The sequence below is a fragment of the Labrus mixtus genome, chromosome 3, assembly GCF_963584025.1.
Source record: "Labrus mixtus chromosome 3, fLabMix1.1, whole genome shotgun sequence".
NCBI lineage: Eukaryota > Metazoa > Chordata > Actinopteri > Labriformes > Labridae > Labrus > Labrus mixtus.
In genome coordinates, this window is record NC_083614.1 from 13,340,053 (window position 1) to 13,362,493 (window position 22,441).

Below are 22,441 nucleotides of genomic sequence, written 5' to 3' on the forward strand. Positions count from 1 at the left end.
CTTTTTTCTTTGGAACCCCCCTACTTGTTTCTGTGAAAAAACAATATTAATCACTTTGTAATTAATAATAGCAATCACCTCAACTTTAATACAATTGCACTGAGACAACCTCCAGTTTTTAAAGTCTTTAAATGATGTTAGAGTTTAGTTGGTATAATCTGTTGTCTTTCCACTGGACTGTTTTTTTGGATCTTAAGAGTCCTTAAAAAAAAAATGCTCATTCTGCTTTCATCAATGACTGAAGAGTCCACATGAAGTTTTGTTCAGCTGATTCTTCATCAGGTCAGATCAACACTACCACATTAAGTTAGATGAAATGTGTGCAGGCAAGTTGTTTAGTTTAAGTAAAGACGCTAATGCCACCTCTTGTGTGTATAAATGATTAATTCATCATTAAAATATATGATTTTATAAGTAAAGGATAATGTACAGTGAGCTGCTGTTATCACAGCGTGTAACCCAGAAAGGATGAGCAGGACCCCCGACCAGGAGTGGAGGGGTCCAGCTCAGCCTGAACAAAAAATAAAGTTTACTAAAAGGAGGACAAAATCAACCAAAACCTGGCAACACAAGAATTGTTAATTTAAGTTATTTAATGGATTCATGTGAGCAGTATGAACAAATGTATTAACCCATTAATACTCAATGAACCTAAACCTAATGGAGTCCTCATGTATGGAATAACTAACAACAAAGTTAAGTGTTGCACTGCCACCTTCTGGCAGGAAAAGATTCTTACATTTTGATTATTTTGCACAAAAAGAGTAATGTGAGTAAAAACACTGAAGCATGTCAACAGTATATTATTTTTTATTAGTTTCTGTAACCAAACCGAGAGAATGTAAATAAGACCGTACATATTTTAATACAGCGATGAAACCCCTGTACAAGTTCAACAAAAACAAAACAAGAAAAAAAATCATTCCCCTCCCTCCCTCATCCACCCTCCACAGCAGGGACTCTCCCACAGGTTACAGGTGAGGAGGACCCCACCCACCCCACCACCACCTCTGGGTTCATACTACTGTACATATCTTAAGGACCCCGTCACCACAATCCCAGATGAAAGCGTTGTGGGCGGGCGGGTGAGCCAGCGGAGGTGAGGCAGAGACAGGAAACAGCACTGATCGCTTTTGTCAGTAAACACAACCAAACATCACGTGTCCTCCTGCCCCAACGCATCAAACATCAGGCTCCTCCTCTTTTCATCTCTCTCCATCCCTGTGTCTTGTCCTCAATCGCCCTCTCGTGAGGGTGGACAGACACATGCTCAAAGATTTCTACTGTTTCAACACTCAGCTCCTCTATTTAGCCCTATCCTGCTAACGGCTAGCTAAGGGCACTGATCAGACAATAGCAGCAGGTCTGGGTGCTTTACAGTGAAGTGTGTGTGAGTGTGTGTGTGACAGACAGCAAGGGTGGTGTGTAAGCAGTGACAGGGTGAGTGACAGCTGTGTGTAGTGATCATACATCATCAATGTAATCCTTTATCCCCATTCAACACTCTGCTGCCATGGAAACAGCATCCTACAGGGCTGTGACATCATCCCTGTGCTGCTTTAACCTTTGGCTAAATATACAGGAGCTACAAACACACACCCCCACCCCACACACACACAGACACACACACATCAGTACTTTTCAGGCAGGAGATGAGAGCAGAAGGCAGGAGCAAAGGCTCACAGGCAGACTAATCAAAAATCAATCATTTAAGTCAATTAACTGCTGCAATTTTCACATTTCCATTCCGATACAACAGAAAGAAAAATGAAAGAAAAAAAAAAAAAAAAAAAAAGCGAGGACAGTTTGTGATTTCATGTCTCTGTGAGGACAATGTGCATCAAACCCTTGAGTGAGTGAGGAGACGCACAAACCTCTGGATTAGTTATGATGGAGAACATAAAGTGACGCCTCTTTAACAGGATTGTTCTGACTACAAAAACAAACTGATTGGTTCTTCCTCTAACATGAGATCCTATCTGAGAAATAAAACAAAGAAATCAAGAGCTAGAAAAATGGCAAACTCAGCAGCAAATCTCTTCATTCTCTCCTCCAGCTCTCTGATCTACCCTCCGTAGATTTATATCAACAGCCTCTTTAAACGATGGAAGAATCCAACTGAAAGGCCCCCACCTGCAGGGGGATGAGGGAGAGGGGACAAAGACCCCATCTGCAGGGGGACAAGGGGGGAGTAGGAGTAAGAAGATGACAGTGTCTACTGTCAGTAATCACCCTCCTCCCCCACTCTGCCCCCCATCCCAGGGGCTGATATGAGGTGGGTGCAGAGTGACGGGGCCTGACTCTCTCTCCTCTCTTCCATCCATGCACAGGGTCGTCTGAAGAGGGGGGGCTGCTCTCTACTTGCCCTCTTCTGGTTTGATGGCCTGTGGTTTTATGGGGCCGGTCCGTATGGGTTTGGCTGCAGAGACGGGAGGTTTGTCAGAATCCGGGCGATCTCCTCCTGCCTGGTGGTTTGGGGCTGGGATGTCAAGGGGGGGCTTCCCGCCCTGATCAAGCCGGGACACTTTGCTGACCTGGGGGGCTTTGAGCTGCTGCTGCTGCTGCTCCGAGAAGAACTTGTGAGTGGACTGCAGCACCTCGGCCCGCTGCTTCGCCTGCAGAGAGGAAACAAACATTAAGTCGTTACATAAGTAACATTAAGTACAAATGTTGGTATTTTTACTTTTTACTTTTTGTCTCGTCATTTCTTGGAGCATCTTCTAATGCTTAATAACCCTTAATGTCCAGACAACCCAACATCTGGACAGCCCCAGCTAAAAGCTGTGTTTGCGTCATCAGAATCTTTTGCATTTTATATCGATTCTGCCTTTATCGGTCTCCTGCTCATCATTTTCATTCAGTCCCCACCTGCATTCTTCGCTGGGAGCTCTTAAGTTCTGTGTGACCGATTCACAAAAACTTCCCAAACACAGCAACATGTTATTTTCCAGTTAATTAAACGCAAATTTTGAATTAAATAATTTTGTCTCTACCACACAGAAAAATGTGTTCTCGTTTCCACGTTGTTAGTAAATCAGTAGATTCTGTTCTGAGTATTACAAAGTATCGTTTTTTGAGGTCCTTGTCAGTTAACAGCCCTGATTGAAAATGTGACAAACACAAAATTCATTCACATCAGGTTTTGCTCAACAAAAACAAAACAATTCTGAAAACACAAAACATTTCTTGAAACTACCTTTCAAGTAGTTTTTATAAATTCTTATTTAACTGGAAAGGAAGCAAAAATGATGCGATAGTTGCTCCTCAAAGCAGTACAGTTGTCACGTGGTATTTGTATTTGTCTCTTTCTTCAATTGTAAAGTGCTCCTTAGCACTGCAGCAAATCTGTCTCAAGTTTATGCAGGTTACAGTTTGTTCTATCTATTGTGCTTTTCTTTGGATCATTATAAAAAGGATTAAGAAATCACGACCACATCTTGGACATCACTTGCTTATTTTGACAATTTTACACAGAATGTAACATAATCTAAAACCATAGAACAGAATTTAGTCTACTTCAGCATCTTTTGCACTATTCACCACTGCACGGTTTCTTATTTAGTCTTGTACATATTAGTCTTTGCTTATCATGTTTATTGTTGATATTTAATGTTATACTTGTACATAAGAGAGCACAGTTCACCGAAGTTAAATTCCTTGTGTGTGTAAGCATTCCTGGCCAATAAAGCTGATTCCGTTTTTATTTTAGATCAATTTCAACAGGATCATATGAAAAACGATGATGATGCAGCCGATTCAGGTCGTAACAAGGCTGCATGCAAAATAATGGAATCTTACTTTGATAGTTTGTATTTCAGATTAATATTTTTTATTAGATTATTTTTGGTCCTTTATCGCTTTATTTTGATAGAACAGTGTATGGAGTAGTACATTAGAGAGAGAAACAGGGTGAAGAATCACAGTTGAATCTATGTACCTGAGGGGGTTAACTAACTGCTAGGCCAGTCAGGGCCCCTGTGTTTAAGATTGATTTTAACAGAACTTTGTAAAATCAGTGAACCACCCTTTATTGATATAAGATGTTTCAAATGTAAAATCAGACCTTCAGGTCCTGTTCCGCCTTCATAGCCGCCTGTGTGCCTCGGGGTACAAGGGGGGGACCAGGAGGTCCTCGTTGGGCGTGCTGGCTGTGCTGCAGGTGCTGCGGGTGCTGCGGGTGTTGTTGGTGCTGCAGATGTTGTTGGTGCTGCGGATGTTGTTGGTGCTGCGGGTGCTGTTGGTGCTGCGGGTGCTGTTGGTGCTGTGGGAGCTGGGGTCGAGGGTGGGGCATGAGACCGCCGCCCACATTAGCTGACATGGGAGGGCCCATGGGCGAGCGCTGCACACCTCCAGCAAAAGAGTTAGCGTGAGGAGGTCGAACGAGCGGAGACACGATGTTGGGCTGAGACAGAATCTGAAACAAACAGGTCACAGTTAGTCTTCATGCTTACAACCAATCAGTGCTTAATGCAAACACGATCTATTACAGGTTTATGTGATCAGCATGCCACCTGTGGGTTGAACTGGCCGGGGAAGTGCTGCGTCATCCTCATGCCTGCAGAGCTGGGCTGAAACTGCTTCTGGTACATTATACTGTTCATCTTACTGGACTGACTACTGGGAGATGTGGAGCTCGCCCTGCAGACACAAGAGAGAGAGAGAGTAAAAAAAAAAATCAGCTATATTTAAAGGTTTTTATACACAGAAACATCAAGTGATTAAAATACAACAGCAGGAACAAAATACCATGAAAACGGTTACAAGCACACACTAACACAGGGACAAAGAAAGACAATGACTATCAGACAGCAGCTTATTACTGGATATATCATAAAGATACATTCCGAGTTGTCTTTCAAAACAATCCACTGAGTCAGTAGCAGATTTCCATTATGGCTAAAAACAGCATCCACAAAGGATTTTTAACGGCTAACTTATGGGATAGTAAAAGGAGCAGCTGTGGAGGATCACAGGGTTCATGGAGGATCATAAAAAGATGGGAAGTCAGTGATACAAAACCAGGAGAAACCTTTTGTCTAAAAGCGAAAACACTTTCAAAACAATTCTTTGATAATCACAAGAATCTAGAAAGGAAACAAGACACAGGAGTGTTTTCTCCAAACTGCTCACTTTGTGACTTAAACCCCTTTGGAACACTTCTTTATATCCCATGGGAAAGTTTGCTTATGTATAAAACATTTTACACCAAAAGCTGTGCTTGGTATCCTCTCAGTGGCCCTCACTTATCAATCTGGTGTAGAAATCATCGTACGACAGGGTCCACGTGGGACCTATGAAACGTGCGTATCTGGCTGATCACAGCGTACGCAAGACCGGGTGTTGATAAGTGTTGCGGCTGGAAACGATCGTCATTTAAATACCACGCCCCTATTTATTCACGGTTTAGCTGTCCTCGCCCCCAGAGTTTACGGCATGGAGATACTTAATACGGCAAAGAAGAGAAACGAGATATGACCTGAGTGACACCATAACAGAGAAAAGTAAAGAGGAATAACATTGTGTTGTTTGGCAGCCTGAAATGTCGGATTAAAGAGCTTCAGAAGAAATGCGCCTGCATGAAATCTCAACAGCGTTGGTGTGGATAACCGAACTCCAGCTGAGTTTTTAATATTTAATTTAACATCCGTGATATGTAATGTACATAATATATATTTTTATATACTTTTAGTTTAAAAAACCTGGTCAGACCATACGATAGCCTAGTGTTGCGGGTCTTAAAAGAAGCAGCACCCGGAGCGGACTGGAGGACGCCAGCTGTACCCCACCTGAAATTATCCCAGATCGTGGCGCGAGTGGTTTCTTTCATCGGTTCAGCCTCAATATCAGGCACAAGTGGTGCAGGCGAACCTGCATCTGTGTCGGGTAACGCCGACTGCACTGGCAGCTCGCCATTTATGAGACTTTAAAAGAGACGAGAAACCTGAAACGTCCTGAATCACATGAATAAACTGTTTGATCAAACGCTGTGCAATGTGCACTTCTCATCCGATTAGGGTTAGGGTTATTTAACACTTACATAAAAGAAGGTCCTGACTCCGTCTTACAGCCTCCAGATTTCTTTATCCGTTATTATGTCACATGAAGTCTCTGGCCTATGTGCGTCTGCTGTGCGCAATTACACATATTTGCGTATTTATTATTTTAATCTCCGGACATACCGATTAGTTATGATCTAATGTTGATGTTCTGAATTCCTAAATATTTCATATTTCAGAGGCTAAAGTTGTATTTAGTATCCTCTGGAAGTTTTCGGTCCTTTTAAAGTAACTGTTTTTAGTTTTTCTGTTTTAATTTGTCTCAGTATTTTCTGCAGTAATATTCCTGTGCGCTGAACGTTTAACATGTATTTACTGAAAGCAGCCTCTCTTATCTTTAATCTTTAAAGTAAATCGATTAAACAAACAAAAATTCATCAAATAAAACACAACTAAAGAAATCACCTGACAGCTCGCGCTGCTCCACGTTATTTAAAAAGCAATGTAGCCTACAGAGATCATTTGAGGTGAAGCGTAATATAAAATACATTTGAGATATCTTATCTAACAGTAAATCTGTGAACCTCTATCTGCCTTTCTTAACAAGCACTGTTATAGTATGATCTAATTATTCTCCGACACAGACAGAGTCGCTGCACTGCAAGTACACACTGAGTTGAAAACGTGCATACACGAACTGAGACCTGGTGTGAGATTTGAGCGTACCCTCCGCTCACGTCCAAAATTGATAAGTGCCGAACTTAGCGTGGAAATGACCGTACACCCATTTTTCTGCCGTACGTACATTTGATAAGTGAGGGCCAGTGTGTTTATGGATAAAATAGTGACCCTCTGGTTGTACCTGTAGGGGCTGGAGGTGGGGGTGGTGCTCCTGGCGCTGACAGGAGGAGTTCCAGGTTTCACATCCATCCCACTGCCAAACAGCTTCAGGTCCATGTCCAGCTGAAGTGGAATGAAACATTTTAAGAGTTTACTTAAATGATAACAAAAATCTGTCTGTCTGAGGATCACATCTGCACAATGCAGTACCTTGTTGGTGGGGGGCTGCATCATGCTGTGGTTATGGCCCATGATGCCTCTGTACTGTTGGGAGATGGGGGGCTGCCGGTTGATGTTGGGGGGCTGAGCCTGTGGAGGAGTGGGGGGCAGAGCCAGGAGGGGCTGACCTCCACCTGAGCCAAAGTTTGGCAGAGAGAGCTGAGAGCTGGGCAGAGGGACGGTCACCTGAGACAGGTAAACACACACTTAGGAAACAGACTGAGAAACGAATCATACATTTTATTATTGATCAGCAGAACAGTGAGCAGAGATTTTATTTCACAAACTGAAATTGAAAAATATCCATTAGTTTGATGACTAAAAACATTAACTCTTCATCAAGTTTGTGCTTGTTTAAGATTTTAGTTTTGTTTGAACGTTACCTGTTGCATGGCAGAGCTTTGCGACTGAGTGTTGCTATAGTAACTACTCTGACCATGTTGCTGCACCTGTCCAGAGTACAGATTTGAGTGCTGGTTCATGCTTTGTCGAGCCTGAAACAGACAATAATGACATAAATGTAAAATAAAATAAGAAAAAAAAGGTATTAAATACGTTAAAAAAATATAATACAAGTGTAATAATGATGCTGTGAGCGGCCTGGTTACCTGCAACAGGTGTGTGTCGATGAGCTGGGAGCCCCCCATGCCTGACGGCTGGTTGAGCTGCGGTTCAAACAGGATAGGGATGTGCTGGGTGGAGGAGGGCTGCTGATAGGCCAGGTTTGACTGAGGCTTGCCGAGCTCGGCTGCCTGCACGCCGGGGTAACTGTGCAGCGACGGTCCTGACAGCATCATGGAGGGCTGAGACAGGCTGCTCTGCATGAAGGCCTGCTGGGACCTGAAGGGGAAGATTGGGGGGGGTAGGGTTAGGACAGAACGAGGGGAACCTATCACTGCAGAGACCTGTGCAGGTGTGCGTTACCTGTACGGCTGTAGAGAGGAGCTGAACAGGTCCTGGGGCTGAGAGACTGGAGGACCTGTGCTGAGTCCCAGCTGAGCCTGGTGTGTGTGTTGGTGTTGGTGTTGATGTTGGTGTTGGTGCTGATGCTGGTGCTGATGCTGAGGCTGACCCTGCAGGGGGGCGTAGATAGGGATGGGGATCTGCTGCACCGCTGTCGGCTGCACAAGTGGAGAAACACAGACACGTGGTGTTACCTTCAATGTTAAAAAACTAACTCCTACAGTGTGTTAATTCAGATTTATACTTCTGCCTCGAATCTACGCCGTAGTGGCCCTTGGGTTGTGTGCACTACATTCTTGGTGTGTGCATAGCTCTGCAATACCCTGTCTACAAACACTAGGGGGCAGTGCAATTTATACTACTAATATCAACAGTTTCTGGCTACACAAACCTACAGTGTTGATTTGTCGCAGAGGTATGAAACATGCTTGGGTGAGTAATAGGTGATCTCACCTGTGAGAGTCCGGGCTGGAAGCCCTGCTGCTGGGCCAGAGAGGGCGGAGCCAGGCGGGGGTGGGGGGTGCTGAAGAGGTGACTTGTGTCCATGTAGAAGGCCGGAATCTGAGCTGCAGAACCTGCACAGAAAAATGTAATATTACCATGTACAATATTTCATTGATCCATCAAGGTTACATAAAAACTTGATTTGACACTATGTTTCACTCATTAAGAATAAATCACGTAACTCACGTTAAGGATCCGTGGGAACCATGGTTTATTTTTTTTGCTATTAACGTGAATTTGATGTTATAGAAGGTTTTTATGGGCCAACTGAGATTTTATTCTCTGTAACTGTGTTCATTATGAAGAACATATTCAAGTGAATAGGGTAATTAAAATACTGCCAAAAAAAGAATACATTAAAGTTAAAGCCAATTCTGAATCATTTGCTTTTTCTTTGATTTAAAGAAATAGCAGCTCAAGAAAAATGTAAAAAAAAAAAAGAAAGATTTTAAATCTGTAAGAACAGACTTATAAACTGTGCCCACAGTTTGCTTCATAAACTGGAATCTGTTTTGAAGTGAAAATGTCATTTTGACACATAACTGAACTTAAAGGTGCTGCCTTTGTCTCACCTGCTGCAGACTGAGAGACGTAAACCTGGGGGGTCTGCTGCTGGGGCAGGAGGGGTGGCACACAGCCAAGTTGAGAGAAGCTGCTGCCGGAGGAAGACAGACCTCCACCCTGCAGCTGCTGAGGCTTCACCTTACAGATGTTAGGGGGGTCAGATGCGGTGGTGGTCTTCGTGCTGAGGGAGGACGTTGTGTACGTACCAGAACCCGCTGAAAAACATGAGAAAACAGAATATAACACATGCCTGGATATCAAGAGCAAAATATTATTAGTTAAAGTTTGTTGATAGGAGCAATAAGTAAGATATGAAATGATTGATGATATAGGTCAGGTCATTTAATGATTTCATTCTGTAGATCTATCATCTGACAGTAAGGAAACATGCTATGTTGAAGGTCTGTTTTCTCCAACAACAGCCAGTATGACACCAAGTTTAGATTCCAGTCTGCAATGGTCTGTATTTGTTTGGACCAGAGAAGATAGGTGGGTTTAGGGCACCCCCACAGAGCCAGTTTGGATGCCCCTCGGTTTGCCAGATGAGACCAGTTGTCACGGCAAACCAACAGGTGTCGCAATGATGGAAGCAGGCAAGCGAACTGATTCAGATAATTGATTCTACCCGACCTAAGAAGCCTCTGCATTTTTCTAATAAGCTCCACGACAAGAAGTGTGGTAAAACTACAATAAATATTTAAGATGCTTTTGAAAATTGGAGAGAGGTTAGAACGCAGAAAGGTTTCAAGACTGATGCAGTCTGGTTAAACACTGGAGCTTCAGTGTCTGCAACCTGGGGAGACAGCTCACTCCATTTTTTTCAATTTGTACTACAGTACTGATTTCATTGCTATGTGTCAGGGTTACATATTATAGTATACATATATATTTTAAGTTTTCTACAAATAACACAGCTATTTCAGGTTAATGTTACCTGACAGGGAGGTGCTTGGGGTGACAGAAGCAACAGGTATCTGAGGCATGGAGGCGGAGGAGAACGTGGAGTACGACGATGCACAGGAGGTGATGGGGGAAGAGGAGGAGGTGACTGGAGAGTTCTTCTCCAGACTGGGGGAGTTCTCCCACGCTTTCCGAGCCGATTCCATCTGAGGAGCAGGGGGCGAGAGACACAAGAGGTTAGTTAATGTTTCACTAAACCTCCAGAGAAGTGTTTGAGAGAGAAAGTAGACCTAAGTACCTTTAGTGTTAGGTCGACTGTCGCAGGAGAGACGGTGCTGAGGCTGGAGCTCTGCTGCAGCGTCTCTCTCCGAGGGAGGGGCAGCGAGTGGGGCAGAGCCACCTGATCACACAAAAAAATCAAAGCAAGTTTGGAATGATGCTAACTGTGTGCACTGTGCAGACACATGATCTCTGCATATGAAAGAAATGCACACTCACATTTGCCACCAAACTCTCCTCCATTTTGTTCCCTACTGTGGGAACGCTGTCAGCCAGCGAGGAGGAGGGGGCCGTGTAGTCTGTGACCAATTCCTGAGAGGAACCAAAAATTCAGAATTTAAGCACAAACAAGACACATTAGTATTTGTTATCAGGGCTACAGGATAAACACAAATTAAGATGCATTTTAAACAAATAATCACATGTGTGAGTAAAATGATTTACAGTTAGGAAAGTATTTTCTTTGACCCACAGGATGATGATTCACCTAACCCTCTATACAAAGTCAGTTTGGCTCCATGAGTATAACTGTTGAGGTCTGATGATAAAAATTAAAGCAACTATAAAACACAAAAAACTAGGAATTTGTAGAAAAATGTGGATGCATTTACTGTAAAGCCCCCTTTTACATGTCAGGTTAACTTGAACATGCTAACTCACATAAGTTTCCATTTTAAACTGTACAGCTTATAATTGGGGTCTATTTCAAACTGCACTGCTGTGTTTGAAGACCTGCCTCTTATAAAATGCTTCTTCATATAAAGGCCTGGTGCCTTCTGTAGTTTAGTAAATAAAGCCAATGGTTATTAAAGGTAATAAAAAATGACTTCAGTGCTTAGGCTCAGTGACTTTTTACTGATGTATTTTGGAATAGTTAACCAGCAGACACTTAGCTCACGTTTCATGTCTAATCCTTTGTGAATTAAAATGTTTTTATTTTTCAGGTCAAACTTGTTAACATAGAGGAATACAGAACTTTCATCAGACTAACTTGCTTTAGGGTCTGTGTCCATTAACAACAACTTTTCTTTTTGCTGTCAGCCCCCACAACCTAAAAATTCAGAGCATGTCTCACTAACGCTTATTGCTACTAGGATACAAAATTTAGCTACCCTCTATAGTGACCCTTAGGTCTGTTTTTTAAAGCTTTGTGTAATTATTATTTTCCTTTAATCAAGGAAATATCACCAAGAAAACATGAAAACAAGGTAAATGAATCGCGTTCTTACACCAGCAGCAGCTCTACGCCTAAAACTGTTCCCACAAAAGATGACAGATGAATTTCTTCTCCGCTACAGTTGGTGACTAGGCTGATATCAGAAGTACTACCCCTTCTTAATTTTGGAGTGTGTTCAATTTGATGAACTCAGAGACACTTTAGTAACCCGAGCTTAAAATCCAAGATGGCTGCTCTCTGCATCAACAGTTTGTTCAGCTCAGAGTAACAAAAATTAAAAGATGATGAAAACAAAGTAAAATAAATAAAATGAGTAAAAACAACAAGGATGTGAGGTTTAATGTGACTTGTTTCTACCTTGGAGTTACTGTTGTACTCTGCTGAGGGCACCGTGATCATGCCCTCGATGTCTCCCCCCAGCTCAGGTACTGTGGTGTCACTGCTGGGAGGACTGGAGTCTGTGGCTCTGCTGACACCTCCTCCTGGGACAACTCCCTCCATCCCCTCTCCTTCTCCTCCTTTGGCCTTACGGTTCTTCAGAGAGCGCTCCTTCCCGATGGGACCGGGCTTGTACTCCTTGGTTTCTACTGGTTCTATTTCAGGAAGCTGAGGAGGAAGATTTTAAACATTTAGATCTGAGCTTTAAAACAGGAGTAAGTGTTGTTCACTTTCCTCCACACCATCTATACCTTCTGAGTTTTGATTGGTCCAGCTCGAGGTTGTTTCTGTCTCTGTTCTTTGGGAGCAGGTAGCATGTTTTCAGAGCTGCTCTCTAGCAGCGCAGGAACACCATCACTGTCGGTGCTGCCTGCAGATGACGGAGCGCCAAACTGAATACTGTCTATGGCCAGATCCACAGCACTGCCCTCTGAGCCAGGCTTCACACCCTAAAAACACAAAAAACAGGTTATTCTAAGAACCGAATCTTAGGAGAGGGCAACAATATTAATTTTCCTCAAACATTTCTTTGCACAAATACTTTGTCTAAATTGACCAAATACATTCCCAGTGTGCACAAGTTTGCCTGCCATTTGCGTTAACTTACAACAAGAAATTATCCAACACTGGGTGTTTATAACTTTTATTTTAATGCTGTGGTATCAAAACAGCTATGAATAACAATTGATTCTTTTGAGTATCATATCTGACTTTAAAAGTCTGGTGTTGCGACAACCCCAGTAAACAGTTTAAATTATGACAGATCCTTTAATAACAGTACATTTTGTTTTACACATTATTCAGATGGAAATTGAGACTGTGGATTTGAACATACCTCAGAGGAGACGGTGCCGGTGAAGGAGGTAAGAGGTTTGTTCCAGGCGCTCACTGTTGGAGGCTGAGGAGGGCTGATCGGACCGACTGGAACATACACACAACAAATTAATATCATCACTCTATGAAGTAGAATGAGTTTATTTCTGTCTACATTAGCAATAAAAGTTGTATATAAATGATAAAAAGGATAATTTGAGGAGTTATTAAAAAAATAAACATTACATCACTGCTCATGTTTGGTTACAGAAAAACAACAAAAAACTAACCATTTTATATATATATATATATATATAAAAAAATATAAAAGACTCTACATAACAGCAGGATTCACAAGTAAAATTTAAGACATTTTTAAAAACAATGAATTTTTCCACTCACGTTTTTTGACGTCGGGTAGCACAGCGGCACCGGTCACCTTGTTCTCCCACAGCTCTGTACCCAAGGTGTTGTGCGTTGGCGTGGGGGCAGGGGGCAGGCTCTTGGATGTGAAGTCCACAGTAGGAGGGGGGATGGAGGGCAGAGGAGCCATGGCTGCCTCCAGAGCCTGGGGGGCTGCAGCTGGCTGGACGGGGGCCAGGTGAGGATGCTGGGGAACAGAGATGGGGGGCTGCTGTGGGGCCTGGGGGGTGGAGGTGACAGGAGGCTGGGACTGGGCGGCCTGTTGCTGTTGTTGCTGCTGCATTTGTTGTTGCTGCTGCTGTTGTTGTTGTTGTTGTTGTTGTTGTTGTTGTTGTTGTTGCTGCTGTTGTTGTTGTTGTTGCTGCTGCTGCTGCGATGACTGCTTTTTGGCAAATCTTGGGGGCAGCTTTCCTCCTCCTCCTCTGCTCTTTTCACCCGAACCTTTCTTACTCCAGTTCTGTAGGAGAAACATGGGTATCAGAGGCTATGTTAACTGCATGAAATAGTGACTCAGGTCTGATTTTTTTATGAATGTCTAATCAGGACAGGTGACTATGATATATGATTTGGCAAAGATTATAGTTGTAAAATCTAGGGTGTAAGACGTACTTTTTATACGTTTTGTGTCCTATAAAACGACGTGAGCAATATACCAGTATAAAATTTGGAGACATGCCCCATCATGACCACAAGTGAAGCCTCATAGTCAACATTGCACGCGGTCTGACACAAAGTCATGCGAAGTGCTGGTTTGACTAAAAAGACTCCTAAATTAACAACACCAAGTGACCAGAGGAGGTGGGCAGAGGTAATTCACAACTATGAACGTTACTGTAGGCTGAGAGCTCTACTAGGGTACAGCTAGCAAGCAGGATTACAAACTCCACATGGTAAAAATAGATGGTACTTAAGAGCTACACAGCTGCACATTAACTGACCGTTGGGGACTTTGATGAACAAAAAATAAATCATCACTCAGGGAGACAATTTAAAAACATTTAAACTTCAGAGAGTCCCCTGAAAACAGACAGACTTATCTCCAGGTGCGATTTATATTCCAGATTTGAGAGTACTTGTGGCAACACTTTTGTAAACACTTAACTTAAGGGTTCGTATTGTAAATGACCTGTGTTTGAAAGCGTATCAAAAGAAAAATCTTAACCACAGGAGGAAAAGTTTTCCTAATCCTAGCAAAAGGTTCTATTATGCTGCATGGGATGCCTTGTTTTATTTTGCATGCTGTGTAGTCCTGGACTGTGACCAATTCACACAAGTCTGATACAGGCCACATTTAAAAAGTAATGTCAATATCCCCCATCCAAAAAAATGGATCAGAGCAATTAATTTGAATGAAGTATTTAGGCTTGTAGTGTGATTGTAGTCAGAGAGGGTAAGTGATGCTTTACTACGCGGGACAAACTTTCCCTTCACTCACCTGAGGGGTCTGCTCCTCTTTTTTCCGCTTCTCTTCATCCTGAAGCCGTTTCTGCTGCTTCCGTGAGACGACCTCCGTGAAGCCGTCGTCATTGGTGTTGGACTGCAGGTCCTCTGTAGTGGTGACCTCTGGGTGGTCGTCAATAATTACAACACCTACAGACACAGGTCAAATAGACAGTTTAATTCAGTCTCCAGGTATGTGGGTCATCATTACAAGACAGAGTGTAGGTGTGTTTACTTACTGGCATAGTTATTGAGATCAAACTGAGAGAGAGCGTTCTCTTTGGGCTTCTTGGCGGCTTGTTTGGCGTCGTCTTTGCGGCGAGCAGGCTGATCTTTAGCAGATCTCTGAGATGCTCCTCCAGCTGCTGATTGTGTCGCCTCTGAGTTCTGCTGGGCTGGAGGGCTGTTTAATTCAAGGACACATGTTAGAGACAGACAGGTGTGAATTGATTGATTACATTTATTCTATTTACATGTCATGAGACTGCCCAACCCGTATGGGTTTACAAGATACCAGAAACACAGCTGCATCGGTCCCACAATTTAATTCAATCACCCATTTCACAAGTCATGATAAAGGTGCATGTTCCTTCAGTTGCTCTCTCCTAAACATAGCATTGTCAATTTTCTACCAGGATTTATAGATCAAATCTGCTTCAAAAAGGGTGCCCTTTAAGCACAAGTCAAGTTTGCGATCAGTAAAATTAGCTGTTTTCATGTATGTATTCCTGAAAACGTCAGGTAAACGTTGCAGAAGTGGCCAACGCAGCAACAGAGTCCGCTATACGACGCCTTAATGACTTTAGCTATATCAATGTGATTATAGTTCTTTAATCTAAATATCAACTAAAGAGCAGAGAGGAACATACTGCTGCGTCTTCACATCAGCTCACTCAGACTTCATGCAGAAATTCTATTAAAGGGGCTGGCAGGAGGAACTCCAGATGTCTGTGAAAAATTCAGCTGTTGGCGTTCACACATGCCGCTCACCCCTGAAAACGTCAGGAGTTGTTCAGGAGTTTAGCGCAAATGGGAAAGCAGGTTTGAGTAAAATACTGATTTTTTCAGTGTGAATGTGTGGAAAAAACAGGAGTGTAGATGTCATTTCTAAAGTAGGGGTCTCCTGGTAATACTCGTCTTATGCTGATACATTTTATAACATTCTGAAAATGGAGCACCAACATTTGACTGAAATATGTGGATTGTGTAATACAGTGAGTCAATAAAACAACAGGTTTATACCGACTGAATAAAGCTGCAGAGTTATTCTGCTGCACACTGTTCATTGAGTCAGCTTCATTGTTAGAGTGTTAATGTAAGCAGACAAATAAAAGCCTGAAAACGAGAGACAAAGCCAGGATTGTTCACACTCACCCTTTGCGGCCAGCTTTGGCCCCTCCCCTCCTCTCCCCCTTGCCCCCAGTGTAGCTCCGGCCTGGTTTGGATCCACTGTTTCCTCTCCTGTTGGGCCTCTCCGTCGGCCTCTGGCTGGAGAAACTCCTCTTTGATGCAGGAGCTCCTTCACGTTTAAGAATCATCCCTCCATCAGGAGGGCTTTTGTTTGGGGTCAGAGAGCCCTGGGGAGGTGCAGGTGGTGGTGCAGAGGCAGTGGCTGCTTCTTTATTAGCCTCCTGTGCTCCCTTCCTTTCCTCTCGCTCTCTCCTCTCATTGAAGTCACTGCTCTCTGAGGCTGTCTCCCACTCCTCGTTGGCCTGGTCTGAAGAGTTCTGGTTGGACAGGTCTGGGGACTTGGTACCGACAGCAGTGATTGGGGGACTGCTGGAATCTGGCAGGGGGGCTTCTGTAGGAGAGGGAAGGTCGGGGGCAGGCACAGAGGCTGTCCCCTCCGCAGGCACAGTTACAGGGGTTCCTGGAGCTCTAGACAGGGTAGGGGAGAGAGACACCTGGGTGGGGGCGGAGCTTTGGAGGGTAGCAGAAGGCACTGGGAGCAGAGGGACGGGGGGACTTGGAGCCGTCTCCCCGCTCGCTAACACTGCAGCCTCCCGCTCTTTCAATCGTCTGAATCGAGGGGGTTTGTCTTGTCTTGGGGGCCTTGCTGGTCTGGATCGACGAGGCCTTTCTCTACTACTCTGAGGAGCCCCATCCCCAAATTTCTTTCCATCAGGTTTGGGGGGCCGTCGGTCAGCGGGGTGATTGTCATATCTGGGTGTGGACTCTGCATCCTCAGGTCTGAATGTCTCCATGGGTTTAGAAGGCCACTGGGAGGAGGACTCTCTGGGGGGCCGTCTGAGAGGAGCAGAGCGGGGGCCGCCGCGCTCCCTCGCACCTCCTCGTCTGCTGTATAGACCCCCTCTTCCTCGCCGAGAGGGCTCTCCTTTAGGGAGGAACCCTGGCTTAGGCCTGCTGTCATCGTCTCCTCTCATTCCACTCTTCTCCCCAATATGAGGAGGTCCAAAGCCTGGTTTGTGGGGCCCAGAGCGGGCCTCCCCAGGCAGCTCTCTCCTCAGAGGACGGCTGGGTTTGGTGCTGGGCTCCCGGTCTGAGGGTCCTGTATCACTGGCAGACTCCCTCCCACCTTCACTCTCAGAGTCTGTGTCTGAGCCCCGCCTCCGCCTGCGTTTAGGAATAACCTCAAAGTCTGAGCTCTCACTACGCGTCTCGCTCTCCTCCCTGTTTCTAAAGGCTGCAGCGCCCCCTACAGATGGTAGATCAGAGCGAGATCGGGGCTCCCTGTAGGGGTATTCAGCCCGGCTTCGCCCACGACTCCCCCGGCCTCGACCACTGTAAGTCCCCCTGTAACTCCGCCCTCTGGAGTAATACTCCCCTCGACCGCGTCCTTTGAAATTCGAGTCTCCTGGCCACTCTCTCTCTCTGTCCTTGTCCATTTCCTTATCCCTCTCTCGGTCTCGGTCTCGGTCTCGATCTCGATCCCTCTCTCTCTCCCTCTCCCTCTCGTCTCGCCTGTAACCTCGAGGAGGAAGGTTGGACTCTTTCCTTGAGGGCAGTTTGGGCTCTTGATGTTTGTCATTACTGGGTAGTTTGTCTGTTTTTTCCTCCTGAGAGGAAGAGGTGGGAGCTCCAGATGAAGGCTGAGAGTCACGTGTTCTCTGATGTCCACTCGTTGTTTCCTCGGCTTCTGCAGCCTCTCTCTTGCCCTCCCCTTGAGGTCTGGAGCCCTCCGACAGAACAGCAGCTGCAGAAGGAGCTTTGGATGACTGATCCTTCTTGGATCGGTCTCCTCTCTCGCCTCTTTCGTGACGTTTTTCCCTCTCCTCTCTTTGCTCCCTCTCTTCCTTCATGTCCCTTAGGACAGGTTTCTTTATGGGCCCAGACCTGCGGACAGGCCTCTCTCCTCCAGGTCCTTCTCGGCGGCCTGCCCCTGATCGCCCCCCCCAGCGCAGCTCAGCTTTCTGCTTGTTGGGTGCTGGCAGAGGCAGCTTCTCTTGTTTGTGTAATCCATCAGCAGGAGGTGTAGCCCTGCTGCTGCTCACTGCAGCCTGGGGGTAGAGTTCAGTCTGGGGCTTATCATCAGCCCGCTCTGTGTCCTGGAGCTCAATTGTTTTTGTACCCAGGGGGAGGCCTTCAAACCGGGGCTCATCCAGCTTAATGGAGTGGCTGGAGCCCTGAGAGACGGTCCTCTGGAGCATCGCCTGTCCCAGAGCCTCCACTTCCTCCCCGCTGGGGAGGCCGGGCTCCTCAAGGTCAAAGGCTGAGCTGACAGGGACCCTATCCAGAGGCCCTGACCCGCTCTCTGGGCCCTGAGTAAAGGCTGACAGGGACTCTGAAGGGTCCTGGAAGAAGTTACTTTTATGAGCATCCAATGTACTGTGGTCCTGGGTATACATTGAAAGGAGCCCCCTGTCCAGATCCAGACCAGAATCCATCCTGTACAGAAACAAATAATTTGTGATGAGGAGAATAATAGAAGCTTTTCACTTAATACATTGATTTATGTTTTTTTATTTTTTACCTGGGCTCCTTGTTATCGTCCCGTCCTTTGGGAGGAGTCACAGACGGTAGCGGTTCAGACTGAGGGTAAGGATCTGATCCCCACAACATCCGAGAGTCTGGGGACAGGCCGTGGTCTCGAATTGGTCTAGTCAGGTGATCGAAGGAGTCCGAGCTAGAGCTGGAGTTTTCACCAGGCTCTCTGCGCACGATCTGCTTTGGAGGCATCCTCCCTGCAGGAATCAACAGAGCGACGTTAAAGGCTTTATATGCGATTTTTCACACTTAAATATAATAGAAATCAAGTATAGCCTCTGAAAATAACTCTGTGAGTCATGACTGTCTACAATGGGTGTAACACCCGAGTCCCACTGTGTGTGATGCTTTCCGACCGGCTCATCCCCTCACGTATAAAAGTTGTTTAATTGAGGGACTAGAGAAAAGAAGACTAACATACTGTACTCACTGCCTAATTGAATGTCACGTAAGCATTTTTAGATCACGGTCATTTCGGGTAAATTTACATGCAGTGTGAAGCTACGAGCATAATAAAGAAGTCTAGCATTAGCATGCTAACACAACAATGCAGCACAAGCTGTTTTGGTTTCATGCTGCGACATCTGCTGGATCAAAAAAATCGCATATTAAGCCTTTAAAACAAAAAGCTCCAGAAAGAGTGAGTTCATTCAATCATAAAAATATGTCACTATTTCTATCCTTCCTGAACCCCTACCTTGATGGATGTTGGTCGGCATGTCCAGGGGGGGGCGTCCCGACATCATGCGGGGGTCCATGTAAGACTGCATCATGAGCCAGCGGGGGTCGAACCCCATGGAGGCCAGATGCTGGTGGTGGGGGCCAATGGGCTGGTACATGGAGCGGTGCTGCTGCTGGGAGGCTGGAACTCCTCCACCCCCTGATGGGGACATGGAGCCCCCACCCTGCTGCTGCTGCCACTGCTGCTGCTTCATCTGCTCCTAGAAGAAAAAAAATACATTTAAGATTTACAATCAATCAAGCTAAACATTTTAAAGAAACTATTAAATTATTTTTTTATTCTACATTACTAGAAGTTGTTTTAGTCAGTGACTCTGCCCTCATTCTGCTCAGCTCTTATGTCACACACACACACCGCTGACAATTCCTCATGCACGAGCAGAAGAACAGGTACACAACGTTGACATAACCTAATCAATACCTGCCTCCATTATCAAGAAATCTGAGCGTGTTATGGCTGTACATGCCTAAAATGACTCAAAATAAGCCACAAAGTCAGTAAAGTAGCGGCCATGTTCTCTGTGTTGTTCTCTGATGTGGGGACACAGACTCGACAGCGGGTCCACTTTATTTTTTTCGAGTCGGCCTGCCTTGGAAACTAAGAACGCTTCATGATCACATAAAGCCATTCAAGTGTTGTATTAAGACGTTATGAACAAGAGGTAACTGTGCTCAGGCTTGGTTAGTCCTGGATCAGTGTGAGTGCAGGCCATCAGGGGAATGGGGAGGGGGCGCAATCATTCTAAAGTACAGTACAAGATAACTGGGCCTAGTGTGAGTGCGCCCTTAAACAAAATTTGATTCGATAACTATATATCAAACATATTTACACATATACAAACATACCTACGCACACACACACATGCAATAAAAATAAAAAGAGTGACAATTAAACCCACTACTATCAGCTAATCAATCAAATAGACAACAATCTTTTAAAAAGGTAAAAAAAAACAAAAAACAAAAAAAGAATGACGTTCACAATATAACAAACACCAACGACCAAAAATGTCCTATATAAAAGAAACTAGAAAATACAGAAGAGTAGAATGACTGCATACACTTCTTCTGGAATATTAGTAATTGAGAGGAAATACAATGATTTTTGGTATACATTATATTAAGAAATCTAATAATTTTTGCAATTGTTTTTCATTACTATTAACAGTAGGCCTTATTCTTCTGTGTTCAGTGACTCTTTCTAACAATCAAGCTAGAATCAAAAATATTTTATTTACCAGTCCTATGTTCCCCGGTCTGGAGGAATTAATATCGTTAGATCTGTACTTTTTACACTATTACAAGCATTACTTCGTTTTACAGCTTAATAACATCCCTATCAGATATATTTTGTTGAAAAAAAAAGAGAGAGAAAGGTTTAAGATGTGTAAATTTAATACATTTCTATAATATGTGATAATGCCATCGTGCCAGGTTAAACTGTAAGGTTTGGCATTTGATGCAGCGCTAGGAGACCTAATAAATTAAAAACAACTATTGGTTTCTCTCCTAAGACCAAAAGAAAACCCACACAGCGACAGAAGAAGGACAAGGGTCTGATGGGAGTGGAAACTTTGTCTCCTACACCTGATGAAGTTCAGCAGTTGACGCATCAGCAATAGTGTCCATGTAAAAAATTTGGTTTGGTCTTTTTTAGGGCTGTCGCGGTGAAGGAATTTTCACCGCGGTGATCCAAGGTGGCTCAATAGCAGTGTGCGATATTATTGCAGAGTCACCATCTCTTAAGCCTTTTGCCTACAAAATAGCGCAAGATAGAGGTGGGCATTATGGGAAAAATATCATATCACGATTTTGTTTTTGCAAAATCCCGATCATGATTTTTTTCATACCGATCTTTAGACAAATTTACAAGTTATTGAGCAGTTCAACCAAACTTATTTCCCTGTATAATGTTTTTAAATGCACAAAAACTGTGCTGACAAGTTTAATCTATTTGAAAAACATCTTTGTAGGAGGTCTGGAGGTCTCATCCAGAACATCTTCAGCAACAGAAATGTCTTTGCCTCAATTTGATCAATACAATTGGTTTTCCAACATAAACTGCAGCATGACAGAATAAACACATTAGCTCGGTTCTACGATCTCCCTGCTTTGGCAGATCGTCAGCACGTTCAAATCTTCACGATCTAAGATCGTTATAGCGCCCACCACTAGCTCAAGACACTCGTTCTTTAAAAATCTGTATAGTATGATTTGACTATGTAATATATATGAGAGAGAGAAAGGGCGAGACAGTTGCTGATACGCTGCACAGACTTAACAGAGTTCTGGGCCAGTTGAGCCCGCTTTCTCATTTAGTAAGTATTCAGCCTGTCGTTATGTATCCTGTAGACAAATCGTTCTGTACAGGTTTTAAAAAACTAACTGTCATGATTATAACTGTTGCTGCCATGACAGTGCTGTATTTCAGCTGTGCGTGTAGTGTTGGCTGCGCTCTGCTGCTGGCATGCACACTGCTCTGTGGAGTGAAACATATGTCTCTCTCGCTGATTTTCACTGCGTTGTTGTAAAGAAAACAATAAAATAAGTAAAAGTCACAATCAAAATCATTTTGCAGGCCATACGCTAGGCCTATTTGCGAGGTGAGAGCTCAGATGAGATGTTTCCTCATTTCACACATATTTTTGGCCAGATTTAAATCTGCTGGTTCTCCTTTTTCATTTGACTGAAAGCCAAGATGTTAACAAAGGGGCGAAGTTATATTTGGTTACGATACCAGTGCAGCTGCTTGTGTGTCCCTCTGAACATTATGTGGGGTGAGGTGACTTACCGTGTGGTTATGGTGGTTGCCGCCGCTCACCGCGGTGATCTTGTTTTTCTTTAATTGCAGTTATCCATTTTTGCGGTTATCGCGACAGCCCCAGTCTTTTTGTTTAAAGTTTGGAAACAATCTAGCTAGTCACACCCAGCTTTATGACTTAACCATGAACATTTCAGCCACAGTAGCTCAATCAACCAGATGAGGAGATTCTTACCTGCTGTCTGAGGAAACGAGGAGGCAGAGACTTTTGAAACTGTTTGGAATATCCTGAAGTGAGAGAAGGACGCATGGCTATTGCAGCTTCTCCTTCTAGCTGTGGAGGAGCCACAGGGACGTCCTCTCCACCAGGAGGGTCCATGTGAGGCAGAGAGAGGTGGGGTTCCTCAACTGCAGAAAAACAAACCAACAGGAGTGTTA

At 44.2% G+C, this 22,441-nt stretch overlaps 1 protein-coding gene across 1 annotated transcript in view; it reads right to left on the bottom strand.

Moving 5' to 3' along the window:
* Nucleotides 1-794: 794 nt before the first annotated feature.
* The window catches only part of prrc2c (proline-rich coiled-coil 2C), a 37,150-nt gene continuing 15,503 nt past the window's right edge, over nt 795-22,441 (bottom strand). The window contains exons 12-34 of the mRNA XM_061032118.1: nt 22,239-22,411; nt 19,199-19,442; nt 18,488-18,698; nt 15,931-18,402; nt 14,796-14,959; nt 14,552-14,706; nt 13,096-13,573; nt 12,716-12,801; nt 12,132-12,329; nt 11,800-12,048; nt 10,485-10,577; nt 10,285-10,386; nt 10,021-10,192; nt 9,095-9,301; nt 8,472-8,593; nt 7,980-8,176; nt 7,664-7,895; nt 7,439-7,549; nt 7,047-7,241; nt 6,859-6,959; nt 4,512-4,638; nt 4,064-4,414; nt 795-2,615 (exon numbers count right to left, since the gene is read on the bottom strand). Of these exons, the coding sequence (XP_060888101.1) occupies nt 2,358-2,615; nt 4,064-4,414; nt 4,512-4,638; nt 6,859-6,959; nt 7,047-7,241; nt 7,439-7,549; nt 7,664-7,895; nt 7,980-8,176; nt 8,472-8,593; nt 9,095-9,301; nt 10,021-10,192; nt 10,285-10,386; nt 10,485-10,577; nt 11,800-12,048; nt 12,132-12,329; nt 12,716-12,801; nt 13,096-13,573; nt 14,552-14,706; nt 14,796-14,959; nt 15,931-18,402; nt 18,488-18,698; nt 19,199-19,442; nt 22,239-22,411 (6,698 nt within the window). The 3' untranslated portion in view covers nt 795-2,357. The remainder of the gene's footprint in view (nt 2,616-4,063; nt 4,415-4,511; nt 4,639-6,858; nt 6,960-7,046; nt 7,242-7,438; nt 7,550-7,663; nt 7,896-7,979; nt 8,177-8,471; nt 8,594-9,094; nt 9,302-10,020; nt 10,193-10,284; nt 10,387-10,484; nt 10,578-11,799; nt 12,049-12,131; nt 12,330-12,715; nt 12,802-13,095; nt 13,574-14,551; nt 14,707-14,795; nt 14,960-15,930; nt 18,403-18,487; nt 18,699-19,198; nt 19,443-22,238; nt 22,412-22,441) is intronic.